Source organism: Mesoplodon densirostris, chromosome 8, assembly GCF_025265405.1.
Source record: "Mesoplodon densirostris isolate mMesDen1 chromosome 8, mMesDen1 primary haplotype, whole genome shotgun sequence".
Classification (NCBI taxonomy): domain Eukaryota; kingdom Metazoa; phylum Chordata; class Mammalia; order Artiodactyla; family Ziphiidae; genus Mesoplodon; species Mesoplodon densirostris.
Genome location: NC_082668.1, coordinates 3,021,496 through 3,049,459, shown reverse-complemented (window position 1 = coordinate 3,049,459; position 27,964 = coordinate 3,021,496). Strand labels below are relative to the sequence as shown.

Below are 27,964 nucleotides of genomic sequence, written 5' to 3'. Positions count from 1 at the left end.
CCCGGGCCTGTGCGCGAGTCGAGGAGAGCCGGCCGGGTGGATGGAGGAGCAGCGGGCGCTCGCGGCCGCCAAGGATGGGGACCTGGCCACCCTGGAGCAGCTGCTGGAGGCGGGCGCCCTGGGCCCGGGCGTCACCGACGCCCTGGGGGCTGGCCTGGTGCACCACGCCACCCGGGCCGGCCACCTGGCCTGCGTCAAGTTCCTGGTGCAGCGGGCCCAGCTGCCCGGCAACCAGCGGGCCCATAACGGGGCCACGCCAGTGCATGACGCCGCCGCCACCGGCAGCCTGGCCGAGCTGTGCTGGCTGGTGCGCGAAGGGGGCTGCGGTCTGCAGGTGAGCCGAGCGGGCACGGTGGCTGCTGGGGGACCCGTGTTCATGGGGATCGAGGGAGGCGTGAGCCGAGAGCCGGAGCCCTCGGCCTCCCCTGGGCACCTCGGCCCTGGGCTGTTCCTCTCGGGGAGTCACCACGCGAGCCCCACGGCACAGTCAGCGGCGTCTGTCTCTGCCCTACATCCCTCCACCCCCAAAGCGGGCACCTCCTAAACCCCCTCGCGTTCCCCAGCGCCCAGCAGAGTGGCCACCCTTGTTCTTTCTCCCCGCGTCCCGCCCAGGAGCGTCTGGCCTTGCCAGTGGCGACCTCACGGGGCCCTTTTCAGGCCTGATCCGTGGGGCCTGTTTCCGAAGGGTCTAGAAAAGGTCCCGTACAAAGAGAAGCAAGGTGGGCACTTGGGCTCAGGCGCTGTGGGCACCGTCCTGGACGCCCGGGGGCCCCTGTGGGTGACAGCACAGGCGCAGCAGTGGGCGCAGTGGGACGAGAACCTTGATGTAAAGAGAAGAGTCCCGGGGCTCAGTGACGGTCTCGTCAGGCTCGTTTCTACCCGGCCCTCCTCTCCCTTCTCCTGCCGGCCCGGTGGGTGCTCCGTGTGTGGGTGAAGGACCACGGGAGGTCGGTGAGCCAGCTCTGACGGTGTAAGGACGTCCTCCCAGAGGCCGGAACCGGGGGGGCATCACCGTGACCCGCTCGGTCCGGGATGGGGAGGACTCAGCGGTCACAGCCTGAGCGTCCCAACAGCCTCCGAGCCGCCGGCCTCATCCTCAGCGGCTCTTCCCACAACCCCGAGGGCGGGAGCGGGGCCACTTCTGTGCCTGGGAGAACGCCCAGGTCTGCCAGAGGCCCACGGTGGATAGGGTCCCGCAAGAGGACTCGGGGGCCGGCGGGTGGGCGCTCAGTGGGGGTGGGGCAGAGGCCCAGAGATGCAGCCCTGGACACGGGGCAGGCCACCGGCCCGGCGCGGGCGCAGCTGGGCGAGCAGAAGCCCTTCTGACTGCGAGCAGAGAAGGGGAGGGAGCTCGGATGCTCAGGATCAGGGACTTGGACCCAAAAGGCCTGGGCTTGATCCTGGCCCTGCCGCCGACCTCGAGCAGGTGGCCGGGCTCAGTCCCAGAGACCTCCCTCCGCACGCCCCGCGATGGAGCACGCCGGAGGGAGGGCCGGGGCGGAAGCTCTCCGGCGGGGTCCCGGGCGCTGTGGTCCTGGGCGGCTGGCCCTGGCCACGCTGGTGCTGCCCGGCAGGGCTGGGTCCGGGCCCGCCGTCCGCTCACCGCCCCGTCCGTGCCTCCGTAGGACCGAGACTCCTCGGGCGTCTCCCCGCTGCACCTGGCCGCCCGCTTCGGACACCCGGTGCTGGTGGAGTGGCTGCTGCGAGAGGGCCACGCGGCCACGCTGGAGACGCTGGAGGGGGCCTTGCCGCTGCACCACGCCGCCGTCAGCGGGGACCTGACCTGCCTGAAGCTCCTGACGGCCGCCCACGGCAGGTGAGGAGCCGCAGCGCCGCCTGTTGGGCAGTCCGGGGGGTGCAGGTGCTGGGGAGGCCGCACCGAGGGGGCGGAGGAGGAGGGGCTGCCGCCTTGGAGGCGGGCCTTGGGGGAGGGGGAGTGTGGAGGGACAAGTCTGGAGCCAAGGCGCGGGCGGAGAGCGCTCGGGGTGAGGCTCGGAGCGCGGAGGGGGCAGTGAGAACGGCGAGGAAGCTGCTGCAGCAGTCAGAGCAGGAGGCGCTCTATATGCTCAGGCAGCTCCCGGCCCTGCCTGGGGGCGTCTCAGGGCCCGGCTTCCCCTGGCTGGGAAGGTGGCCCTCTCAAGTCACCCGAAGGGAGCAGAGGCTGTGCAGTGGACTTGGGGGCCCCATCAGGTCGGCCTGAATTCTCCCTCCACACTGTCCTGTTCCTGACACTGCGAACCCCTGTCCCACCGCCTGGAGTTGGTGGATGGTGAGGTGGGGGCAGGGGGCAGCAGGAGTCCCCTTCCCCGTCGTGGGCACTGCTGTGGTCCTTGCCCCCCACAGAAGATACCCTGGGCACACAACGGGCCATCTAGGGTGCCGTGCACGAGGCCTGCCCCCCACCGTCTGTTCTCAGGGCTACTGCCCTGGCTGGGGGTGAGACTCTGTGTCCACTCCACACCTGACCTGGCCTTTGTCCCCCAAACCCGCCTGCCTCTGTAACCACACCCCTTCTCCTCTGCGGGGCCTCTTGTTGGCCGGCTGGCTGTCCTGGCCACCCCACGGTTGTTTCCGGACAAGGCCGGACAGCTCAGCTGTGGAACAGTGTTCCTGTTCCTGGGCCTTCCCATCCCGACCCCTCGGCAAAGGCCTTCGGGACTCGCTTCTGCGGATCTTCCCCAGAGCGTCCATACCAGCTGCCCCGGGCCCGGCCGGCCAGAGTGTCTCTTAGACCCACAGTTTTAGAAGCAGTTTCTGTCATTTGAAAAGTGGAAGATTTCACATTAAAGCACACACAAGCACACAGGAAGGTCCCCCGCCCCAGGGCCCACATTCCCACTGGCACCGACCACAGGACCTAGAGGTGAAGTCTTTGTCAACAGGGCGAGTCCGGTTTGGGGAGGGGGCTGCCCTGGGGACCAAGAACTCTCCTGGACCTGCAGCACCACAGAGGCAAAGCCGGATGCAGGAAATCTGACGACCCTGCCCCAGTCCATCCACGTGGGGGCCTGGAATTCTGCCAGGGCTGGGCACCACAGAAGGGCTAGTGTCCTGCTCACTGGCCCCTTGTACAGAGCAGGCCCCCAGCTCTGGAGGTTCCCTGACCCATCCACTGCAGGCCCTGCTGGGCTAGTCACCCCCTAAGAAGCGCCCCCTGCCGGCCAACCCTCGGCGGCGCGCACATCTTGATGGAGAGGGGGTGTGGGGGAGAGGAAGCTGGATTCCGGCGGCCCATGCCCACCTCACCCTCGACCCCGTGCCCTTGCGCCATGCGCAACCTGTGCAACGCTACAGGTGGCCGACTGGGACCCTCACCTCAGCCAGGAAGCGGGGTGGCCGCAACAGCTCAGCCAGGTGCTGGGACGCCCCTTCCAAATCTGGGCCCTTGGCTGGAGCGGCTCCCCGCGACCCCCGGGCCGAGCGCCCTCTGAACCCCGCCCTCCCCCATAGTGGCGTGAACCGGCGGACGCGCAGCGGCGCCTCCCCGCTCTACCTGGCCTGCCAGGAGGGCCACCTGCACCTGGCCCAGTTCCTGGTGAAGGACTGCGGCGCCGACGTGCACCTGCGCGCCCTCGACGGCATGAGCGCCCTGCACGCCGCCGCTGCCCGCGGCCACTACTCGCTCGTCGTCTGGCTGGTAAGGGGCCGCCGGGGGCGCGGGCAGGGGAGGGCCGGGAAGGCTGGCACCTCGCCTGCAGAACCGCCTTCGAGCGAGCGGCGCCCGGCTGGGGTGGGCGCGGCACACCCAAACTGGGTCTCAGTTTGCCCGCAGGAAGTCCGAGGACCCACACAGTGATTAGGAGAGCAGATGGGCCGGCCCATGGCTCGGAGCACCCACATGCCAGGCCCAGTCTCGGCCCCGGGGTGCAGCCCGGAGCCCACAGCTTTGACTGGAGGTGGCTGCGGACTGAAAGTCAGCCCCTGCAGGACCGTGGGCGTGTGCAGGGCCCCCTGGGGGCTCTCCTGCCCCTCCCCCAGGAGTCCTGGTGGGTCTCCTGGGTGCTCTCAGGGTCGGTGGCACCCAGCTGCTCTGTCTGGCACAGGCAGTGCCTGGCCCTGGCCATTTGGAGCCCAGGGCCAGACCCCACCCCTCTTGCCCTCTGGACCCACAGAAGGGTCACCCAGGCCTCCTTCCAGAAGGAACACAGAGTGACCCAGCTTGGGGAGGATGCCTTCCGCCAAGACTTCTTCCAGGGCTGAGGACTTCCCGACTCTGCCACCAAAAACCTGGCCTGGTGGGGGGTCTGGGAGCTCTGAGGGTCCATTACAGAGACCCGGCCACGTCTCAGAGTGGGGAGGTCTCTCTGGGAAGGGGCGGAACTGAGGCTGGGCAGGGGGTGGGGGCCCCAGAGCAGGTTCCTGGAGGAGCGGGGGCCCGGCTCAGTCTCAGTTGGGAGAGCCCGTGGGGCGGGGTGAGGTGGAAAGGCAGGCCGAGGCCCCGGGAGGACCTGGGCTCTTTCCTGGGGCACTAGGGAGCCGCTGAAGTGCTGCGAGCTGGGAGCGCCAGGGTCTGCTGGCATCTCTGAAGGTCACGCAGGTCACTGGTGGAGAAGGGAGAGCCCTTCCTCACTCGGAACCTCCCTCCCTTCGCGTTGGGCCTGCTTTTCCAGCCCTCCCTCCAGCAGGCTGGCCTCCCTGCCCCAGGGACCTTTGCGCGTGCTGCACCCTCTGCCTGGTGACAGCGCCCCAGGTGTGCCTCCCCCCCACTGCGTCCCTCGTCCACCTGTTCAGGATGGCAGCCACCTGGCCCAGCACACCGTCCTGCTCTCCTGCTGTCTTTCCTGCACCAACATTGATAACCCTTGTATTTGACTTCATCTTGGTGGTAGTCTATTCCCACCCCAGGCTGTAAGTTCCAGCAGCTCCAGGAAGCAGTGGCGCAGCCCTGCTGCTGCATTCCTTGTGCCTGGCACATAGTAAGGGCTCCAGAGATGTTTGATGAGTGAGTGAAGGAGGGAAGAAATCTGGCCTCCAGCCACTTACCTTGGCCTCAGAGGCCGCCAGCAGTTGCCTCCAGCTTCCCTTCACTGCTGGATCTCCCAGGCTGGCCTTAGCCCCTCAGGCAGCCGCACCTTAGTACAGGCTGCATCCCCTCCCGGGCTGCATCCCCTCCTGGGCCCCCTCGCTGCAGCCCCTCCTACACGGCCAGCTCCTCTCTCAGGAGAAAGTTCTGCGGCTCCTGCTGCACTAACTTTCCTGTCTTTGGCCCCGCCCGGGCCGTTGGGTGGAGTTGTCCTTATGTCCCGTCACTGTAGTTCAGATCTTGGCCTCCCAGAAATGTGCCTGTCCCCAGACCTGGACTCCTCACCCTGCAGGAGCCTGAGTCCTGGTCATCTCTGGCCGCAGGGCCACAAACACAGCAGGTGCTCAGCAAACGGTGTGCAAGTGAGGCACTGGGCTGTGCAGGGCGAGGAGAAGCAGCTCGGAGCAGCGGGGGTGCCAGGAGCAGGGGGAGGGTGGGCAGGAGGGAAGAATGTCCACCGAGCCCCATGGAGCCCCACAGGGGCTCATCCTGGGAAAAAACAGCTGGGGCCACGGGGTCCCAGGGCCAGAAAGGCTTTTCCAGATGTGACTCCCCATCCCCGCCTCCTGCAGGATGGACCGAGACGGGAGGGGCCAGCGTCCAGCCTGGCTCACCCACTCAGCGCTGGGCACCCCCTCCCTTCGGGGAGCTGGCTGATGGGAGGGTCTCTGTTCCCGGTTCACTGTCCTTTTTCTAACAGACACGTTTGGATGTTGGATCAGACAGCATTTGGCTGCAGTGACCAGTGCACTAAACCACAAAAGGTTGTCCCTCCCACCTAGAGGCCATTGACACTGGGTCACATCTCTGCTGTTCTCCTGGCCTCTCTCTCATGGTGAAAGTTGGCCGCGTTCAAGGCAGGAAGAGGGAGAAAAGGGGGTGACCCCACATCCACCAGCCCCTTCTATCAGGAAGGCAGAAGAAGAGCCCCTTACGTCTCACTGTCACACGACTGCCCCGGTTGCACGCAGTCCATTGCGTGCCCACAGGCCTGGCCAGGTGCCGTGGACCAGAGCCCACCGGTGCCCTCACAGAGGGGCAGCTGAGGGCCCGTGAGGAGAGCCGGCCAGAAGTCACTCATGTGGCTGCCAGCAGGACGGGGCCCAAGCCACAGGGTGACCAGGCTTGGTCCACCATGAGGAAGGCTGCTCAGGACCCACCTCCCAGCACCCCTGCATCTTCGTGCTGGAGACGTGATCAGGGTACAAACAGGCCTGGTGCCAGGATGTCCTTTCTCTCCCTCCCTCACTCCCTCCCTTCATCAGCAAACATCTGTTTACTGTCCCTTAGGTGCTGCCCAAAGGCATTTCTTTATTTGATATGTGAAACCAGCCCCTGGGGGTGTTCAGCTTAGGGTCAGGGCTGGGGCAGATTTGGGGACCATGGAACCTCCCAGCAAAATCCCCGAGCTCACTTTCCTCCCGTGTTGCCCGGGACGTGCCAAGAGGAGCCAGCTCTGTCCCAGGGCTTCCTGCCCCGAGGTAGGAGTGGTCACCCCCATCCAGCCTCAGCTGGCCCATCCCCCCTCCTCGTCCCTCAGGTCACCTTCACGGACATCGGCCTGACGGCGCGGGATAACGAGGGGGCCACCGTCCTCCACTTTGCCGCTCGAGGTGGCCACACGCCCATTCTAGACCGGCTCCTGCTGATGGGCGCCCCCATCATGAGAGACTCCTGGGGTGGGACCCCTCTCCATGACGCAGCAGAGAATGGGCAAATGGAGGTGAGGCAGGGGCTGGGGGAGGATGCACGGTGGGGCTGGGGGGCCCCCGAGAGCCAGCAGTGCTGGAAGGCTTCCTGTGAATAAGTCATTTAACCCTCACCACAACCCTGTAGAATAGATGTTATTAGTCCCCTTTTACAGACAGGTAAACTGAGGCTCAGAGGGCCAGTCACTTGCCCAGGATCCAGACTCTGACCTATCGGGGAACAAAATCCGTGCTCTCGGCCCCTCCCTTCGCACAGAGACTCCCTGGGTGCCCGCTCAGGGAGCGGTCTTCCTGCCGGCCCTCCCCGGAGGGCCTTTTGGCTGCTGGCCCCCTGATGTGAGCAGCCTGGGAGAAGAGCCCTGCCGGGGGGTGTGAGGTTAGCCCCTTCGCTATGATCCAGATAGACCTGGGGGCTCCTATGGCCCAGTTCCCAGGAAACAGCATCCAGAAATCCAGAGTAGGCAGGGATGGTGTTCAAATATTTAAGGTCCAACGCTGGGAATAGACCTGGCCATCAGCCACTGGCCCCGCACTGGCATCACCTGCCCACTGACCTCCTGTAAAGGCAAGGCTGCATCTGAGGGGAATGCACAGGTTGGCTCCTCTACCTGCCCCACCCAGGCCCACACAGCAGGGCTCCGAAGTGAGTCAGCTCATCCCATGACGTCTCCCGGGCTTTCCCGTGTCATTTCCACGGCCCCCAGGGCTCAGCCTGCTGCATCTGCAGTCATGAGAAATGTGCTCCTGGTCCAGGAAAGGCTAGTCAAGGGGGAGGGCTTCACTGAGGTGCAACCGAGTATCCCATTTTGGGCCTACATTCTGGACAGCTGTTTCCAGCTGGAACCCAAAGTGTTCCTGGGGCCCAGTCTGAGCAGCGTTGTGTAAAAGCAGCACAGGGCAGCCACCAAGAGTCATGGGAAGGCACATGGTCCTTTTTTTTTTTTTTTTTTTTTTTGCGGTATGCGGGCCTCTCACTGTTGTGGCCTCTCCTGTTGCGGAGCACAGGCTCCGGACGCACAGGCTCAGCGGCCATGGTTCACGGGCCCAGCCACTCCGCGGCATGTGGGATCTTCCCAGACCGGGGCACAAACCCATGTCCCCTGCATCGGCAGGCGGACTCTCAACCATTGCGCCACCAGGGAAACCCCACATGGTCCTTTTGAAGAATCAGAAAGAGACCCAATCCAGCTCAAGGCAGTGCTGCTGAAAATTGTCTTCCTCTGACTCTCAGTAGTCCTGAGGGCCCCTCCTGCTCTCCACCCCTCCACCCCAGCCCCCTCCTCTCACCCCTGCAAGCCACCACTCCGCCCTCCCTGGCTCAATGCCCCCAATCCGCCCCTATCTAGAGGGAGGGGAAGGGCAGGCATGAACCTCAGTCCGGGCCAGGCCAGTCCTCAGAGAAGAGGAAGAGCCTGCAGTTACCCCTACAGTCATCCCTTTTGTCCTGGACACGAGAGAAGAAGAAGCTGAACAGATGACAGGATGGGGAGTCCAGAGGTGCCCCTGGGTGGGAGGCGGGGAGGGCGTGTCCCCGCAGGCGGTTGGTGGCCTGAAGAGCCCTGAGCCATTGCAGTGTGGCTCAGGCAGCCGCCCGTCTCCCAGCCTCCGGCTCCATAATCGGGAGGGTGGCTGGAACAGCACTCTAAAAACTCTATTTTTAAGCAGCATCATCTTTTTCAAGTGAAATAGTCTATAGGAGCCCGAGAAGCTCACCAGATAAGCCAAGAGACCACCACCTCCTCACTCTCCCTTAGTACGAAAATAAAATAGCTCAAGCCTCAAAGCTGAGAACTGCTTTCCTTTTCAATCTGTTTGTTATGAAAACTCTAAACACACAAGAGCACGAGCCTCCTGCCTCAGCTCATTGGCCTTTCTTGGCCATTCCCTCCACCCCACTATTATTTAAGATCAAGTCAGAGAAGGCACATCTTTTTAATCCATAAATACTTTAGTGGACTTCTCCAGGAGACAAAGACTCCCTTTGTTTCTTATCACAACCTCAAACCATTATCACGCCTAAAAATAATTCATGATCATTTCTTTTATTTATTTATTTATTTATTTATTAGACTACTTTTTAAAAATAATTAATTAAATTTTTTGTCCTGCGTTGGGTCTTCGTTGCTAAGCATGGGCTTTCTCTAGTTGTGGCGAGCGGGGGATATTCTCTGTTGCGGTGCACGGGCTTCTCACTGCAGTGGCTTCTCTTGTTCTGGAGCACCAGCTCTAGGCACGTGGGCTTCAGTAGTTGCAGCATGTGGGCTCAGTAGTTGTGGCTCGCAGGCTCTAGAGCGCAGGGTCAGTAGTTGTGGTGCACTGGCTTAGTTGCTCCGTGGCATGTGAGATCTTCCCGGACCAGGGTTCGAGCCCGTGTCCCCTGCATTGGCAGGTGGATTCCTAACCACTGTGCCACCAGGGAAGCTCCCAATAATTTCTTAATATCATCTAATATCCAGTCTGTCTAGTAGCCATCTAATATCCATTTCCCTGCTTGTGCTGTAATCAGGAGTGAAGCAAAGTCCACACATTATTGATTTGTCTGTTGGGTCTTAATCTGTTAGCAATTCAAGAAATATATTCATCCAGGAAATATAGGATAATGCTTCATTCCCACCGCACGCCAAACCTCGTTTTAAAATAAATTCTATTTGAGAATAGTTTGGAAGAGTTTTAGATTTGTAGACAAATTCAGACACTAGTGCAGACAGTTCTCACCGAGTTCACATCCATTTCCCCCTATTATTAACAAGTTACATTACCATGGTATGTTTGTCACAATTAATGTACCAAAATTGATACAATATTACTAACCGAAGTCCATTCTTCATTCAGGTTTCCTTACTTTTCACCTGATGTACTTTTCCTGTTCCAGGATCCCTTCCATGACACCACGTGGCATTTCATCATCTTGTCTCCTTAGGCTCCCCCGAGCTGTGACAGTTCCCCCCCGCCAACCCTTTAAAAACAAAACTTCAGAATAATGAGCTGGTGCCCTAGCATCCCCAATGGGGGATGATGATAGTTTAGTATGTGTTTTGTTTTGCTATATCGCAGTCTTTCTTATGTCACAAATTACACTGATTACTTGGTTTTTTAATTGAGTAAAAAATACATAACATAAAATTGACCATCTTCACCATTTCTAAGTATACAGTGCAGAAGTGTAAATATATGCACATTGTTGTACAACACATCTCCAGAACTTTAATCTTGCAAAACGGAAAGTCTGTACCCATTAAGCAACAACTCCCCATCCCCACTTCCCCAGCCCCTGACAACCACCATTCTCCTTTCTGTCTCTATGAGTTTGATTACTCTAGGAACCTCATACAAGTGGAATCATACAGTATTTATCTTTTTGTGACCGGCTTATTTCACTTAGCATAATGTCCTCAAGGTTCATTCATGTTGTGTCATGTATCAGGATTTCTTTCTTTTATAAGGCTGAATAATATTCGACAGTATGTTATGCCACGTTGTCTTTATCCATTCATCCATCAATGGATATTTGGGTTCCACCTTTGGGCTATTGTGAATAATGCTGCAATGAACATGGGTGTGCAACTATCTCTTCAAGACCTTGCTTTCTACTCTGATCACTCTTTAGAATGTTAACCCAACCTTGCATTCTTGGAGTAAACTCAACTTGGTCATGAAAAACGATCTCTTTTATACATAGGTGAATTTAATTTGCTAACATTTTGTTTAGGATTTTAAGTGTGGTAGATAGCACTAGTGTAATGGTTCTCAAACGTGGCTGCACACGAGAACTCTCCAGAACAGGTTTAAAATATTCTAATACCTGAGCTCCACCTACCCCAGCGATTCTGGTTTAATTGGTCCTAGGGAGCTCACGTAACAGGACTTCTTAAAGCTCCCCAGGTGACTCTAATATATATAAAATTTGTGAACCATCTATGTGAGTAGCGTTAGCTGAGCTAATCTAGAAAGAATTCATAGAGATGGTCATTCTTTTCTTTTTGAGTTACTGACACAGAGTTTATTGGAAGACGGTCATTCTTAAAGCAGTGATTTGAATGTCGGAAGGAGCAGGATTTCTAGCAAGGGAGAGAGGGTTATAAGTGCTCAGAGTGCTAGGACGGAGTGGAGAGTAGAAGCTGGGGCTTGTAGTGAGAGATCAGTGGTGGAAGACCTTGAACTAGGTTTAATATTGTGTAAGGAGCCATTTGGGAGCTGCTGTGGGATCCCGAGAAGAGGGCATATGATTTCTTTGCTGTTTGGAGGAGGGCTAGCTATGGACCGGGAAGTTGCCATAAGATGGGGTGTGGTCTGGGGCTTTGCTGATGAGGTTGAAGAGGAAACGGCAGAAGACAGGGGTAAGCGAGGTCCCTTCAAGGTTTAGATATGCGGTTAAAACTCGTTGGTAGTTCTCTACCTAGCTTAACATTGCTGCTAATTCAAGAGAGAATTTTTACTGAGTATTGTGAGTCCCCAAAAATGCGTTCCGAGCAGACTATTGCCTCTGTCAACTTTCTGTGCTGGCTAATTTTTTAGAGTTTTTAATGGTCAACGATTCATGTCCACGCTTTCCTTCATGCAGACACTCACTCATTCAACGAAGAGTTATTGAGCACTTGCTTAGTATGTGACCAAGGATTCGAGAACCAGAGAATATCTGCAATAGATGAGTGGTCGGTTTTGGAAATTTCTGGGCTGTTTCTGTTGTTACAACGATTGGGGTGCTCTTGTGGGGAGGCTGGGTGGCCCGCTATTCCAGAACATTCCTGCACAGTGAGCAAGGGTCTTGTGCCCCAAGCAACTTCCCAATGGATCGGACATGTATGTAGGTAGAAAACTTGTTCATAGTTACCTGAGCTTTGAACCTAACTCAAGTACATGTAATTATCTAAGCTTAGAACCTAAATTCAAATATACGTACACATACAACAATGTTTCTTCATAGTTTTAACCTACATAAGAGTTTTCCAAGAATGGTCCACCTGTATATATTGAGGGAAGATAGAATTTTGTTTTATTTAGCACTTTACCAAAAATTATCACTATTTGAGCAAATGACATCACCAATGGCAATGCTGAACCTGATGTTTGAGTCTTCAGTTGTCTGATTTTTAACTGTGAATTTGTAATGATTCCACATGTTAAAGGATAATTTTTTAAAGTGCTGGTAATCATGACTTTCATTCAACTATAAAATGAGCCTGTGTCAAACATTTTTATTTAATTCATTAATTAATGAGGAAACCAGTAATTCAAAGTGATAGTATCTTTTCAAATTAAAGTTTTCATTTTTCCGGATATAGGCCCAGGAGTGGGATTGCTGGGTCAATATAGTAGTTCTATTTTTAGTTTTTTAAGGAACCTCCATACTGTTCTCCATAGTGGCTGTATCAATTTACATCCCCACCAACAGTGCAGGAGGGTTCCCTTTTCTCCACACCCTCTCCAGCATTTATTGTTTGTAGACTTTTTGATGATGGCCATTCTGACTAGTGTGAGGTGATTGTGGTTTTGATCTGCATCCTCTAATAATTAGTGGTGTTGAGCATCTTTGCATGTGCCTGTTGCCCATCTGTATGTCTTCTTTGGAGAAATGTCTATTTAGGTCTTCTGCCCTTTTTTTTTTTTTTTTTTTTTGGTTGCGCCAGGTCTTAGTTGCAGCAGGTGGTCTCCTTAGTTGCGGCTGGAGGGCTCCTTAGTTGTGGCATGTGAACTCTTAGTTGCCGTATGTGGGATCTAGTTCCCTGACCAGATATCGAACCCGGGCCCCCTGCATTGGGAGTGCAGAGTCTTAACCACTGCGCCACCAAGGAAGTCCCTTCTGCCCATTTTTTGATTGGGTTGTTTTTGATGTCGAGTTGTATGAGCTGTTTTGTATATTTTGGATATTAACCCCTTGTCAGTCACATTGTTTGCAAGTATTTTCTCCCATTCCGTAGGTTGTCTTTTCATTTTGTTGATGGTTTAAAATCTGTGCTGCTTTTTAGAATTTACAATTCCATGCCTAAATTTTCAAGCTTGGTTTTTACTTCTTTGAAAGCAGTGAGCACAGCTGTGTTACCGTCTGCTATTTCTCAGGACTTGGTGGGTCTGTTTCTTTGTGTGTTGGGTCCTCTGGTTCTCGTTTCTGGTATCTTATTTCCTTGTGCTCCTGGTTTGGTTTGACTCTATGCTGCACATCATTATTTATGGCCTTAGGTGACATCTTATTTGCTTCTGGCTGACAGGCGCATGTGGGAACTGTGGGTCAGGATCATCTTAGTCCACAATCCGGGCTTGAGATTCCTGGGGCACCCGCGTGACGGGAAGCAGAGGGCGGGCTGGCTCCTGCTTCACCGTTTTCTGAGGGCGGAGGCCCGGCCTGCGGTGGACCCTGAGCTGTTGCTGGTCCCCCTAGTCTCGTAAGCCTGTGACACAGGTACTCTGGTTACAGCCGTGTCTTCTGCGTCAACCTGCTCTTAGGGCGAAAGCTGTTCTGAGCGGTGGGCTTATCCCTCAGGACTTTCCTTGTCTCCCGAGCTTGGTCTGACAAGTCTTCACTTCCCTGTTGCCCGTCTGATGCTCTAGGAAGGTGTCTTTCACATTTAGTCCATTTTTTATGTTGACTCCGGAGAGTGGATTGGTGTTACCTGCCTGGTTCTCAACTCCTTGACGCGGATCCGTCTGCCCACCTGTTTTTGCCGCTGGCACGGCTACGTCATGGATTTCCAGACCTAACTCTTGGTCCTCTGTAACCACCCACCCTCTGCTCACAGATGGGTCACCATCGTTTGCCAGCAGTCATCGCCGTCATTCTGCGGGAAAGTTCTCTCCTCCCCCTCTCCCTCCCCCGGCTGCTGTCCCCGCCCCATCTGGGGCCAGGCCTGACACTCCGGTGCCCCCTGCTCCACTCCGCTTCCACTGTGACCCCCACCCCACGCTCTGGACGCACAGCCGGCTCCTGCAGCGCCCTGTATTCTCCCCCCCACCCCACCGCAGCCTCCTTCACAAAGGGCCCTTCACAGACCCGGACCTCCTCTCGCTTTGCTCTCCTCCCTCCTCCCCCCTCCTCCCAGCTTCTGAGCCTCCAGGCCTTCCTCTCCTCCCAGCTCCCCTCACACGAGCCCAGAGGACCAGTCAGGAGGGAGACAAGGGGGCCCAGGCCCGGCGTGACCAAGGAGAGAGCACGCGTGTGGCTGGTGGAGCCGTGTGCTCAGACAGAGAGACACAGAGGAGGAGGGTGGGAGCCCCCAGAGCTCGCCTAGGCTTGGGGCCAAGAAGAGGGGCTCATCGAGTGCCAGGCCTGACCGGGAGGCCAAGGAGTGGGCAGGGTGAGGTGGGCAAGGGCACAGGCCCGGAGTCCTGGGGGTGGAGCCACGCTGTTTAGCCTCCTGCACCCCGGTTTCTTCGTGTGAAAATGACACACACCTCCAAAGGTCACTGTAAAAATGGAAACCGGCTCCGTATCTGAACCCGAGGCAAGGGTTACAAGGACAAAGTCGGGATCAGGCTGCCTGGCTAGGATCCGGCTGAGTCGCTGACTGGCCAGCTGGGCCCTTGGTGAGCTCCTGAGCGCGGGCGCCTGGGGTTCCCGCCCGGGACAGGGGCATGCCGGTGCCCGCGGGCAGGGTGGCCTGGGTCCGGGCACGGGTTCAGGCCGTGCCCCAGACTTAACGGGCTCGGTGCCCCAGCTCGGGGCTGGGGGTGCGGGGGCGGCGGTGTGGCCACGGGTGCGCCCTCCCCGCAGAGCTGCCAGACCCTGCTCGCCCACCGCGTGGACCCCGCCCTGCGGGACGAGGACGGCTACACGGCCGCAGACCTGGCGGACTACCACGGCCACCGCGACTGCGCCCAGTACCTCCGCGACAGCAGCCGGCCGGTAAGCTTCGCGGTCCCCATCCCCCGGGCCGGGTGACAGACCCCTGCCGCGCTGACGGCGGGTAGCTGGGGAGCCGTCTGCGTACGCAGTGTCATCGTCAGGGGAAAGGTCCTGGCCGCACCTAAGCCGGTGCCGGGACCGGGGCCGTGACAGCCGGGACCAGGGCTGGGCTGTGGCTGGACCTCGGCCGAGGTCTGCCCTCCACCTGGGCCACAGCAACCACACTTGGGACCTGGGATCCATGCTTCCAGCCAGGGCTGCTGTTGGGTGACGCTGTGTCAGGCTGAAGACACCCCGGGGGTGGGAGCAGGGCCCTGGGCCCTCGGTGAGTGACCCAGTGAGGCGGGCCAGCCCTGTGCAGCCCTCCTATCTGGGCACGTGACCTCGCCGGGCCTCGGTCCGCAAGGGCAAGGACCTCGTGGGTCCCAGCCCCCAGCACGTGACAGGCCATGCGTGTGTGCTGAATGAGTGGAGCAGTGGACAGGCGGGTGAGCGAGTGGACAGGTGAGGGTGGCTGGGCGGGTGTGTGGTGGGGAAGCGTAGGGCCAGTGCCCTCCCGCCCCGCCTCCGCCCCCGACTCCAGGCCCCGGGCGGCGACCGACAATTCATCCCAACCTGCGCAGATCGAGCCGCAGTTTTCTGTTGAGGCCATTCCTTCGGAAGGCGTCCCTGGGATTGCCTGGCCCTGCCTTCAGGTGAGAGCACCGAGGCCCAGAGGGGCGATGTGCCCCCCACAACGGGTGTCACCCGCGGCTGCAGTGCTTCCTTTTCCCTCGGGGCATCCCCCGGGGCATCCGCGACCAACTGAGGCTGAGCCACCGTCCCCGGCCCTGGGCCAGTGGGATGGTCCTCACCCAACCACCACTGAGAGCCTCTTGTCTCCACTGCCTGAAAGCCACACCCAGGCCGCCTTGGGTCAAAGGCCAGGGGTGCTTCGGGACACACGAGTTGGAGTCCTGGTTTGTCCTGGTGTCGTAGTTTCAGAAACAGGACTATACTCACTGCTTGAAGTAATCAATGTACTGATTATTCACTAACCCTTTGATTGGCTATTGTATGATAAGGGTTGTCTTTCTGGCTTGGGTTCCTGAAGTTGCGGGAACTCAGTGGGTTCCTGGTGTAGCGGACAGAGCTCTGCAGTCCACCGGCCAGGGATGCCCTGGCCGCCTGAGCCCCCCAGCCTCTGTGTGGGCCCTGGGGCCGGCCTGGAGGTGGGGTGGGCAGCTGCTCGGCTGCCAGGGAGCAGGTGCCGCCTGGCCTCTGGCTGGGGTCCCCTGCTTGTCCCCAGCCCACACGGCGGTGCCCATGTCCAAGCAGGGTCTCTGCCCCCTGCTCTCCATCCCCAGGTCCTGGCACATCTGCCAGCCCCTCCTGGCCACTGTGCCCAGCTCTTCTAGGGGGGGTGGAGGCTCTGGGCGCTCTCCTGAGCCCCCAGGGTTTTGGGGACCAGCCCATGTCAGGCTTCCTGCAGTTTCGCCTGGTCCTGGTGGTCTCCTTGGTGTCACCACAGGATACAAGGCAGCATCCCCTCCACTCAGGATTCCCCAAGCCGGGCTGGGCTGTCTGTGTAGCCTCCCCTCCCAGCCTTCCGGCCCGCTGTGTCCAGCCCGTCCACATGCCCCACCTGCAGTGGTGGAGTGTGGGCAGGCTGGGCCACCTCCCTGAGATCCACTGCGTCCGGGGCTGGCTGGAATCGCTCCCCGCCAGCCCCCGCCTCACCAGCAGTCTCAGCCCCAAGGACGGCAGGCCGTCAGCTGTGCGCCTGATGCAGTATTGATGGAAACACAATATCCAGAGGTCGCCCGCGCGGCCTCTCCCTGTGTCGGGCTCAGAGGAGGTGGTGAAAGCCATCTTTTTCCTCTCCACAGGGCCACCTGCCTCTGCCCCCAGGGAGCCGTGGGTCCCAAGAGAGGCAGCGTTGGGGGGCACGGCTGGACGGGGAGCAGAGACCTGCCCTGTGGGAGGCGCCCCCTTCCTGGGAGGCTTCGCAGGGCCTGGGTTCCCCCGCTGCCCATTGCAGGGCCTCCACGAGGCTCGGGAAGGCCAGCCCCTGCCTCGGCCACGCCACCTCGACCTTGACCAAGTCTTGCCACCCCCTGGGCCTGGGGTACCCCTCTGCACAGTGAGGGCTTGGGCCTCTCTGACCTGAATGGGGCAGCGGCTAGAGGGGTCCCCTGCATCCCGACCCCCGAGGAGTGGGCCGGGCAGCTGGGCTCCTGGCTGCAGGGCCAGGTTAGAGTGAGACGCTGGATGGCAGCAACAGTGAGGAGAGGCCCAGGACGGGGAGCCCAGCCCTTCAGCTTGCCCCCAGCCCGGCACTCAGCGCTCACCAGAGCCGGAGTGAGTCTCCCCGGCCGGGTGGCACCCCCAGTTCTGAGCGTCTGTGAGCCTCCATGTTCTTATCTGTATAATGTAACTCAGGAGCCTTGCTGGCCAGTAGACGTGTGCCTTGAGCACACAGAGGGTGCTAATTTCCCTCCCCTGGGTCCAGAAGAGCCCTAGGACCCCTTCCTTTTACAGATGGGGAAACTGAGGCCCAGAGAGGGCAAGGGACTCCCCTGGGCAGTCTCCTCCCCCAGGGAGGGGCGGGGCCTGGCCGTGCAGCCAGTAACCGAATCTCAGCCGTCGCCCATCTGTGGGTCATGATTTTCTCGGCCCGGGTGGCATTACAGGCCTGTAACCCGGCTCGCCACAGCTGTCCTCGATGTATAATGCATGGCACGCACGGCGCTGCTCAAATCTCATCAAAAACACAGAAAAGGAGACACCAGGCCGTGGGAAGGGCACCAGCCCGGGGCCAGGTGCCCCCTTTGGGGGCAGCACACGCCCAGCTGTCAGAACCCCAAATGTCGGGACCCAACATCTGCCACTCCCTCGGGTCCTCGTAGATTCGGTTAGTGTCCAGGGCCTGAATGAGGGACACGGGATGTGGATACTCCTGTCACCTGGGAAACCCCACAGCCGACCCCCGTCCCGGCTGAAATGCAGAGATCATCAATTCACTGTGCTATCAACAGCAGAGAGGTCTGAGAGCCACGGTGTGCCAGGCCCTGCCAGGGGCCCTCAGTAACTCCTCATCTTCCCAGCAAAGGCAGAGAAACTCAGACCTGGGGGACACTGAGTGACTCCGCAAGGCTTCTCCTTGGTGAGGGTTGGAACAGACTTCAGCCTCAGGGACCAGGTGGCATGAGGTCTCCCAGGCTGTGGGTACTGTACTGGCGCCAAGTCCATGCCCCTGGGCCCTGGACCAACTTCCTGCCTCTTCCATCTTCCCCGGAATGAGAGGGCCCTGGCCACCCCAGCTGATCCCTTCACTCTGCAGGGACTGGGAGGCCCTTGCCCCTCAGCCCAAGAGCAGATTCAATTGCGGGGAGGGGCTGCAGGCTCCCAGGCAGGGGCAGGGGAGAGCGTGGCAGCCTCACAGCCCAGTCCTGGCTGTGCAGGGGCCCGGGGCCAACCTGGGACTCAGCCTGCTCTGCCCATCAGACTGTCAGTGCCAGCCGTGGGGTCTGGGGTCTGACTCGACCCTGCATAAAGTTCCTAAGCCAACTTGCTCCTGCCTTGCGGACGCTGGAAGAAGACAGGGGATTCCCAGGTCGGAGACACATGGCGGGGAGAAAGCATCGTGTTTTGTCAGATCCCCTCCCCCTCCAAGTCCCAGTGTGACCGATATGGGCCCAGGTGGCTGCTGCGTGCACACACTTGTGTCACAGGCGGGGACCCCTGAGCCTGGGAAGGCCCGTGTTCTGTAGCAGCCGCGAGCAGCCTGCTCTTCCTTTTGGGTCCCTCCTGTGCAAAGGCAGCCCAGAGGAAGAGCCGGGTGAAGAGCAGCCAGGGCTTTGCATCCTTGGTAGGGGCGTGAGGCCCCGCCTGCCTGCCTCTTCCTCCACTGCTGATGCCCCTGGACAAAAGGAGCAGCAATTCGAGGGGCTCTCAGTCCTGGAAGGAGCAAGGAGGGGGGTCTCAAGTAAGATTCTGGTCCCAACTCTGCCCCGTTCCAGCTGTGGGCCCTTGAGAAAGCTCCTTGCCTCTCTGACTCTCGGTTTCCCCATCTGTGCCTGGGGGACTGTACTGCGGGAGTCCTCTGGGTGGTCTCTTCTTGCGTGACCAGGGATCTCAGGTCTCCCCCACCTCTCCCGAGGGTCCGCTCCCCGGGCCCCTGCGCTGCGGAGGGTTAAAGCACAGTGGTAAGGGATCCCACACCCAGCCCAAGCCCTCCGGGCCACCTGACACCTCAGCCTTCAAATATTAATGCGACACCTCCAGCTCCTGGGGGCGGCAGCTGGGACGGCCCCCGACGGCCCAGGACGGCCACAGCTTCCTGTGCTCACAGCCCAGCACCTGCTTCTGAAGGTCCTCCCGGCTGGGGGCTGGCGGACACCCCCCCGCCCTGCCGGACCAGGGCTCTTGGGCTCTCGGCACAGATACCTGCAGAGAGTGAGGTATGAGGTGCAGGGCGGTGGCAGATGAGGGCTCGGGCTGTGTTCCCCTCCCCGTGGCTCCGGCGGGCCGAGGGTCCTGGACGGGAATGCGACTGAGGGGCCCGAGGCAGTGGCTGCAGAGCCGGGGATTCTTCTGACGGGACCCCCCAGGCTGAGGAGGCCACCTAATGCCTGTGCCTCCTTGCCCGCGGGAGGGACAGGGCCCACCTACGGGTGAGCCAGGGGATGCTCAGCGTGGCCAGGGGACTTGGCCCTGCAGCTCCAGCTACATCACGTGCAGGGCTTAGTGCAAAATGAAAACGTGGGCTTCTTGTTAACAACTGATTAAGAATTTCAAGACAGAGACTGGAGAACCTTCAGCAGAGCTGCGGCACGAACCAGCCACGCGTGACGCCAGCGCTGGTGCCAAAGCACACGTCCCACCTGGGGGCGGCGGGCTGGGACCAGCCCCTCTGCCCCGCCTGGCAGCCCTGAGGCCACCTTCCGCCGCAGCTACCCACTGGAGGGAGGGGGGTGAGGAGCTTCGGTCTGACGGCCAGCGGTGGGTGCCCAGAGGGACCGCTGTGAGTGGCCCTCCCGGCTGGGGACCCGAGCTGGGGAGGCCGTGTGCTCTCAGGCATCCAGGCGACACTGGCTCAGCCGGGAGCCACGTCATTTGAAAGACGGCCGGCCAGCCTTTTGACGTTCAGCTTTAAACCAAAAGGCAGCAAGCCCGGCTCTGGAGTCCTTGGAGGACAGCTCAGCGTCCTCCCGGAGAACTTCTCTGCCGCCTGGGGAGGGACAGGCGGAGGCAGGGAGGCAAGGGCAGTCCCGCTCCTGTCACCGCCTGTGGCCTCACGGCAGCCTGCGCGCTCCAGTCTCGACTCTTAGCTCCCATCGGTCAGATGCAAAAGCTGAGACCTTGCAGGCCTCAGCTGGGGGGGATGCAGGGGGCAGTGGCACCTCCAGGTCGAGGATTCTTTCCGGCTGCCCACCAGTCAGCGATTGGGGGCAGGGGAGATGGTCAAGGCCAGGTCTGTGCCTCACCCCAGACCCGGGGAAGACATGGGGTTGAAATGCGGGTACCCCTGCCGCCGCAAACTGGGGCTGATGGATCTCCCTGACCCCAGGCTGCCGGGGACCAATGTTGGTGGTCTCTGTCTCCAGGTGACCCTTGGGAGAGTGGCCTAGACACTGCATGGTGGGTCCTGGGCACAGCGCCTCTGCTCTGAGGCGCGGTCACACGGCCGCACTGTTTACGGGGCTGAGACGAGTTGCAAGTTCGTTGTGGTTTCCCCTATGCCCAGGGCTGAGGGAGGGGGCAGGTCCAGGCAGTGTGTCTCAGCACAGTCAGGGGACAGTCAGAGAGGGGGTGTGTGTGTGTGTGTGTGCAAGTGTGCACGTGTCTCTTGTAAGGCCAAGGAGTGGTGAGTGAGCACAAGGGGGGCACCAGACTCTGACCCAGAGCCCAGAGCCGCTGAGTTAAGCTGCCTCCAGAGGGAGCCGGGCCTTGAGATGAGGGGTGGCAGCCCTCAGACAAGTGCGTGCGTGTGTTTGGGGAGCCCTGCTCACCAGTGTGGAGGGGTGGACGGAACCTCTAGGGGCGCTGCGCCTCACTCCCGCAAACTTACCTCTCTGAGCTCGGTTCAGATGCACAGCCCCAGCCCCAGGGAGACCGGGCCAGGGCTAGCCTGCTGGATGCCTCCCACCCCCACCTGGGAGCCCAGGTGGAGGCCCACCTGGGCCTCCCAGTGACCAGGCCTGTCTGCCCCCAGGTGCCACTCCTGATGGCGCCCCCGCCGCCGCCGCCGTTCCCCCCTCCTCCGCTGTCGGCTGCAAGGCACTCCCTGGAGGATGGACGAAGAGGGGGCCCAGGTCTCGGGGATCGCACTGGTGCGTACACGTCTCCAGGGAGGACTGGCCTGGGCCGTGGGTGCTGGCAGTGGGCCTTCCTGGCCTCACCTCCGAGGTCCTTCGAAGGGGCCGGGGGGAGGTGGGGGGCAGCAGACTCGGCAGCTGGGCACGCAGGACACTGAGGACAGGGCCGGGACCACCCCTTCCCATGAGCCAGTACCCCAACTCTTCCAGGATTCCTTTATTGTCTGTGGCCTTTTTCAAGTGAGGACAAACGTGTTCCATAACCACAATTAAACAGCCTCCTGCCCAGCCCTCGGGCATCTCTCTGTGAGCCCTGAACCCCCCGCGGCCTGACTCTCCTGCCGCTGTGATCTCGGGCAGCCTCCTCCCTTCTCTGGGCCTCAGCCTGTCCAGAGGGAAATCAAAGGTTGTGTCTGAAGGGGCCTTCCGAGTCCGCTGCTGTTGCCTGAGATTCCAGCAGGGGGCAGGGGAACGGTCCTCAAACTGCAGGTCACCACCCGTTAGGGAACTGTGACAGCACTTACCAACGGCATGGAAGAGCGTGACACGTGTCCGCAGGCCCCGCGTGCAGGCTTCATGGGACGGGCTGTAGTTATACAGTCACACGTAGGGGTGCGTGCGTGCGTGCGTGTGTGTGTGTGTGTGTGTGTGTGTGTAGTGGAGAGAAGAGCAGTGAAAGCACGGGTCTGTGGTCTGATGGGGCTGCATTAGATCCCCAGACCACGGAACCCTATGCCCTTTCTAGCTCCTTGTAGGCTACAGGAGGGGCTGGGGAGGGGATGAGGTGGGTAAAATGCAGGGTCCCCAACCAGCAGGGCTTGGAGGGGGCTCCAAGGACACCTCTGGAACTCCAGGGATGAATGAGTTTGCCCAGGTCCCAGGGCACTTGGCAGGGAGCTGCTTGGGCCTTTGGCTCCAAGTCCAGTGGTCCTTCAGGACGGCCGGTCCTGCCCCAGGTCCGGGGTCTCCTGCTCCCCGTCCCCCGACCTCTCTGACTCCAGCTGCCCCTTCCTTCCAGTGGCAGCGTCTCTCAGCCCAGCCTGGCCCGGCCAGCCTGACCAGCCTCTTCCGAGGGAGCACGTGACCCGCACAGCACCCCCGAGGGTCACCCCCGGTGCCACAGCTATCCGTATGGTGAGAGCCCCCGCCATATCCCTGTCTCCCAAGGTACCCCAGCCAAAGCCCGGCTGGCTTCTCACCGTGTTCTCCTACATAGGCCCCAGCCAGGTCACTCCTGGGGCAGCCAGGCCCTTTCCTCCAGGAGGCCCCTGGGGTGACTGGCTGGCATCTGAGGAGATGGAGATTCCAAGGCCAGAAGCAACCTGTCTCCCCGTCATAGTAGACGAGGGACACTGCTCTGATTCCAGGGGCTCCCAGTGGCCCAAGCCCCTCATCCTGACAGACGCTACTGTCATGGTACAGGGGAGCATCAGTCCATGGGAAGGGTGGGCCTGGCGCCCACTGCTCTCCTCCTCGGGGGGCTCCCAGCGGCCCACTCCTCCTTCTCCTCTTTCTGGGCACCAGCCCCTTTTAAATCCAGCCCACCCTTTCCCTGAATGGGTCCTGGGAACTCTCAGCCCCTGAGATGCTCTTTTTGAGTTTGGGAAATGCTGCATAGCGCTGCCCCCTTGTAGAGTCACAGTGCACACAGCACATGAAAGGCTCTGACAAGTCCTGCAGTCCAGAATTGGCCACCAGACTGTCTATGCAACTGTTCCCCAAACGAGTTTGCCCATCCACATGGCATGCTCTGGGCGGAATCTCTGATTGCCTCTCTCAGCCAGCAAGCCTCCCAACACGTCCCTGGGTCCCACAGGGCACAGTGGGGTCCCTGCCCTCAGAAGACTCACACTTAGACAGGCTGGGGGTGCCGCTAGTGGTCAGCTCCCCTGCCCTACCGGGTCAGCCTCCACCGCCCCTCCTCCCTCAGCTGCGCTTGCCCCGGGGCGGTCCTCCCTTGCGCTCCCTCCCGGACCAGAGGCCCATAGGGGCCTTGAACGACCTGCCTGTCCACACAGGGGACGGAGACGGCAGCGGGGGGCGCCCCGGACAGCCTGGTCGCGCTGCAGCTGGACGGGCTGCCCTTGGGCGACCTCGACGGGCTGGTGCCCACGCGGGATGAGCGCGGCCGGCCCATCCCCGAGTGGAAGCGGCAGGTGATGGTGCGGAAGCTGCAGGCTCGCCTGGGCGCAGCTGCAGCGCCAGAGGCCCAGGTGGGGCCCGGCGGGGAGAGGGTGGGGGCGGGGCCTGGCTTGGAGGGCAGGGCTGGACGGGGTGAGGGGCGGGGCGTTGTGGGAGGTGGGCGGGGGCAGGGTGGGACCAGAGCGTAGGGGGCGGAGGCGGGGGCAGGAGGCTTTGTACTGGCTGGTGGACATGGAAGGTGGGGTCCCTGAGCACACACCTCGAGTCCTGAGACCCGGAACCCCACTGCGTGTCCCTCTGTGGCCTCAGCTTCCTCTTCTGCCAGACCATGGAGCTGAACCAGATCAGAGGGCTGTGTCCCTTCACCTGTAACCCTTCATCTCTAACGATGTGGTCCCCACATGTTCTTGGATCTAACGATTGTATCCCGTGCCCATCGTGTGCCAAGCTCTGTCCTCAGCAGCGAAGGAGACCAGCCCCGCCCCCTGGCGCTTATATTCCAGCAGGGAAGGCAGGGTGACTGGGCAGCTGCGCTGAGGGTGGTTCCAAGAGCTAAGGAGAGAAGCGAAGCAGTGAAAAGGGGAGGGGCTATTCCGTCCGGGTGGTCAGGGGCAGCCTCTCTGGGGCGTGGCCTTGAGCAGGGGCCAGAAGGAAGTGAGAGGGGAGCCCTATGGGAATGTGGGACAAGTGATTGGGAGCAGAGGGAACAGCAAGTGCAAAGGTCCTGAGGCATATGGATGGGCTGGCCCAGGGGAGGAGCAGGAGGATGCTGCTACTGGTACTGCCGGAGTGCAGTGAATAAGGCCTGGTGGGCAGAGGTGAGGTCAGAGAGGGGTCAGGCAGATATTACCTTGGTGGGAACCGTTGAGAATCTGAGCAGGGAAGGGCTGTGATCTGACTTGGATTTCAACAGGCTCCCTCTGGCTACCATGTGGACCATTGTTGTAGAGTCTTATCCTGGAAGGATACAATTTTGTCTGAATGATGTATTCTGCACCCTTGGTCTAGAGCTGCCCTGTCAATACAATAATGCCAGCCATATGTGGCTATTTAAATGAATTAAAATGAAATAAAAATAAACCCCCTGCCCCTCAGTTATCTGCATTAGCCACATTTCACTTCCATAGCCCCAGGTGGCTAATGGCCACCGCAGGTTTCGGTATGCCATCCCCTCAGCTCAGAAGTGTTGGGTGGCGCTGGTCTAATGGCCCAGCCTGTCCTCGAAGTCCGGGATGGACACCCATGGGGTTGAGGGTGGAGCAAAGCAGGGGTGGGCGGGGCCTCCTGCCACAGCCGGGAAGCCCTTTGGAATCTGACCCTGGGGCAGGGCCAAGGGTATGGGGAAGAGCTCCGGGAACCAGGAAGGACAGACTGAAGGGGGAGGGGATTGGCTCAGTCACAGCCTGGCTGTAGGCTGCGAGTTCCTGTGCCCGACCCTTGTGGGCCGGACACTGCCCAGGGCAGCAGCTGCCCCCCCCACCCCCAGCGCCTGCTCCCCTCCCCGGGCCTCCTGGGACGAGGAATCAGAACTTACTTGTGCAGAGTGCCACCTGGCACTAGACAATCCCGGGGCTCTTGGCAACCAGGTGGCAACTCAGTCCCCTCACCTGTGAAATGGGGCAGACGCAGGACCTCCGTCAGGGGTCTCGGAGAAGTAATCAGGTGGGCACAGAGCTGCACCCAGAGGGAGCCCAGCTCGGAGGCTCTCTGTGTCGGTCTCCCCCGCAAACTGTGAGCGCTGGGGGCAGAGCTGTATGCTGGTGCCAGGGGAAGCCCCGAGGGGTGGCGTTTTGGGGTGAAGTTGGCCACGTGCTGCGAGAACTGAGAGCAGAGCTGTTGAGGCCGCCCATCCTTAGGGCCGCCGTCCGACCGCAGAAGACTCTGTGGAGGCGTTGGGGGGCTCTGGGGAGAGAGAAATCAACATTGAGGAGATGAGGAGGATGTGGGGGTTTACCCCTTCTGAGGGGAAGCCTGGGCCCTCCAGGGCGGGTGACTGCCCTGAGCCTCAGACTTGGAAACGGGGCTGGCTGCTCACCTCGTTGGCCCTCTGAGTCCAGGCAGCGGCCAGCAGGTGTCCAGGGGCTGGGCTGGGGTTCCCAGGGGTACCCGGGCCCAGGCCACCCAGGGGAGCTTGTGTCCAGCAGGAACTCGCCATGTGGGCTGTGGCCCCGCTGAGCTGCCCTCCCTGTGCCCAGGACGATGGTGGGAGTGCAGGCACCACGGAGCAGGCGGCCTGGCGGTACTCGCAGACTCACCAGGCCATCCTTGGCCCCTTCGGGGAGCTGCTGACCGAGGACGACCTGGTGTACCTGGAGAAGCAGATCGCAGACCTGCAGCTGCGGCGCCGCTGCCAGGAGTACGAGAGCGAGCTGGGCCGGCTGGCGGCCGAGCTGCAGGCCCTGCTGCCTGCGCCCCTCGTCAGCATCACTGTCAACAGCCATTTCCTGCCCCACGCGCCCGGGCTGGAGGGCGAGGAAGCCCCCAGCCCCGAGGTCGAGCCTGAGGGCTCCATGGGGGCTTCGCAGGCCACACCCGGCGCGCAGCCCCTGCCCTTCTGGTGCAGCCACGTCGCCCGGCTGGTGCGCAGCTTGTCCCTGCTGCTGAAGGGTGTGAACGGGCTGGTGCAGGGCGAGGAGAGGCCCCCACTGGAGGCCCACAGAGAGGCCCACAGGGAGGCCCCAGCCAGCCCTCCGAGGAGCGAGGCCCAGCGCGAGATCCAGGAGTATGGGGTGTCGGTGCAGACACTTCGTGGCAACTTCGAGTCAGCCCCCGGCCGGCCCTGCGCCCGGAGCGCTGGCCCCTGTGAGCTGGGGCCCCATCCGGCGCCGTGCCTGAGAGGCTGCTGGCCCTCCCCCTTGCAGCCCCGCGGCGGCCCGATCGGAGGGGAGCCGGGGCTGGGCGACGCGGAGGAGGCCAGCGACTCGGGCATCAGCTGCGAGGAGGCCCCATCGGAGGCGGGAGCCGTGCCCGGCCCTGACCTGGCCAGCCTGCGCAAGGAGCGCATCGTTATGCTCTTCCTCAGCCACTGGAAGAAGTCGGCCTATACGCCGGCCCTGAAGACGGCGGCCTGCAGGACCATGGAGGCCCGGCGCGTGGAGCCGCGGGGCCGGGAGGCGGCGGGGGCCCCTCGGCTGCCCTCCCCGCCGCCCAGCGAGAGCCCGCGGCTGGGCCACCTGTGGCAGCAACGCAGCATCATCGCCCACCTGCTGGGCAACTGGAAGTCCATCCTGGCCCACGTGCCCGCCCGGCAGCTGCGGCGGCTGAGCCGGCGGCCCCGCGGCCCCCTGTCCCCCGAGCAGTTCCTGCCCCACGTGGACGGGGCGCCGGTGCCCTACGGCAGCCTCACGCTGGACCTCTTCATGCTGGGCTACTTCCAGCTCCTGGAGTGCGACCTGTCGGCCGAGGAGCGTAAGATGCGCCACCTGCTCTGCTTCGAGGTCTTCGAGCACCTCGGCGCCCACGGCTGGGAGGCCGCGCGCGCCTTCCACAAGGCCGTGACGGACGAGGTGGCTGCCGGCCGCCGTGCCTGGACCGACGGCTTCGAGGACATCAAAGCCCGCTTTTTCGGCTCCAGCCGCAGTCTCCCCTGGGGCGCAGAGCCCGGCCGCAAGTCGGGCCTGACCCCGCTCCGGCCCCCGCCCCATGCCGGGCCCAGCGGCGGCCCCGGGCCCGCGGCACAGAGCCTGGGGTCCGGCCCCCAGCAGGGCAGCTTCAACAGCGAGGACATCTGTGGCTACATCGACCGGAGCTTTGCCTTCTGGAAGGAGAAAGAGGCCGAGATGTTCAGCTTCGGGGAGTGAGAAGGGCTCCGGCCTGCCTTCCTCCCAGCGGGGCTTCCGGGGTGGTTGTGGTCCTCTCTTCTCTTTTCCTTTCGCCCACCTGGTGGCCAGGTGAGCCTTGAGGGCAGGCCGGCGGACCCTCAGCGTGCTGGTTGCCACCCTCCAGGTCTGCCCCCTGGCAGGAATCCGCTTCAGAGCCCTTCTCACCGCTGGCCCGAGAGTCAGTCCCCCAGTCGGTCCCAAAGTTGGATGAGTTGCCCTCTCGGCCCGCGCGCTTCTGACTGGTCTTCCCTCAGGCACCTGAGATTCCAGCCCGGGTTTCCCACTGGTCCTCCTTCCGGAGTCGCCTGGGTGTCCCTTCTCTCAGTTCCTGTGGTGCTGGTGGCTCTGGGCGCGTCCCGAGCCTCTGCCTGCCCCCCTCGGGTCCTGCCTTGGTTCCTTCTGGTGACCTTGGGCCATGCCCCTCCTCCTCTTCTGTCCCCTTTCCCCACCTGTGAGGTGGCGGAGGCGCTGGGGGTCGGAGAGAACGGGATTCGACGGGCAAGAGACCAGACTCCCGAATTCTCTGGGTCAGGGAGGGAAACCAAGGGCTTTAGGGGAGAGGTGTCTTGCAGCCGAGCCGCAGCCCCAGCAGGCAGTGTGTGGGGGAGAGTTTTCAGGAATCTCCTACGGGCCGCCGCCTCCCCGCAGACAGACCCGTTGGGAGAGGGGTCTCTTGTGGTGTCCCTACGTGCCTACAGAGCTTGGAGGGCTCAGACGAGATGTGGGATGGAACAGAGGGTCCTCCTAGCCAGCTGGCTTGAGGCTGTCACAGGGAGGGACGATCAGGAAAATAGAAAGTTGGAGCTGCCAGGGCCGGGCGGGGGTCAGCGCTGGCAATGGCTCCAGCTCCAGACCCTCCTGCAGGGCGGACACCGGACGTGAGTTTGCTAAATAAAGATCCATTCCTGGCTGGCCTTCCCACCTGTGCCCATAGAGAGAGCGAGCCCCACCTGGAGGGCACTGAGACCCCAGTCCTCAGCTCAGCTCGGCCGAAACAACAGAGGCGACATCCTTAGCCCCACAGAGCCTCCACGTCCTCATCTGTAAAATGGGGGTATGGCATCGACCGCCCATTCCCAGCGTCCTGGTGAGGGTGGACTGAGGTCCCATATGAGGGGGTCTCTGTCCTGGGG

At 61.2% G+C, this 27,964-nt stretch overlaps 1 protein-coding gene across 2 annotated transcripts; it reads left to right on the top strand.

The window, feature by feature from the left end:
- The first annotated feature begins 40 nt into the window (after positions 1 to 40).
- Positions 41 to 26,810, top strand: ESPNL (espin like). 2 transcript variants are annotated; one of them, XM_060107127.1, is made up of 10 exons: positions 41 to 334; positions 1,626 to 1,816; positions 3,451 to 3,637; positions 6,564 to 6,746; positions 14,438 to 14,569; positions 20,766 to 20,865; positions 21,825 to 21,845; positions 21,893 to 22,002; positions 22,887 to 23,081; positions 25,206 to 26,810. In XM_060107127.1, exons 1-10 carry the CDS (start codon positions 41 to 43, stop codon positions 26,808 to 26,810), a joined length of 3,018 nt encoding a protein of 1,005 aa, XP_059963110.1. The 2 variants fall into 2 exon arrangements, with proteins under 2 accessions (XP_059963110.1, XP_059963111.1); XM_060107128.1 differs by lacking the exon at positions 21,825 to 21,845 and having other exon boundaries at positions 20,766 to 20,883.
- Positions 26,811 to 27,964: the final 1,154 nt, after the last annotated feature.

Bases quoted from the DNA above. Each gene is read 5' to 3' on its own strand.
- ESPNL (XM_060107127.1), top strand. From the start codon at position 41: ATGGAGGAGCAGCGGGCGCTCGCGGCCGCCAAGGATGGGGACCTGGCC. The intron at 1,817-3,450 runs GTGAGGAGCCGC...CCTCCCCCATAG, and splicing joins CTGACGGCCGCCCACGGCAG to TGGCGTGAACCGGCGGACGC. The intron at 3,638-6,563 runs GTAAGGGGCCGC...CTCGTCCCTCAG, and splicing joins ACTCGCTCGTCGTCTGGCTG to GTCACCTTCACGGACATCGG.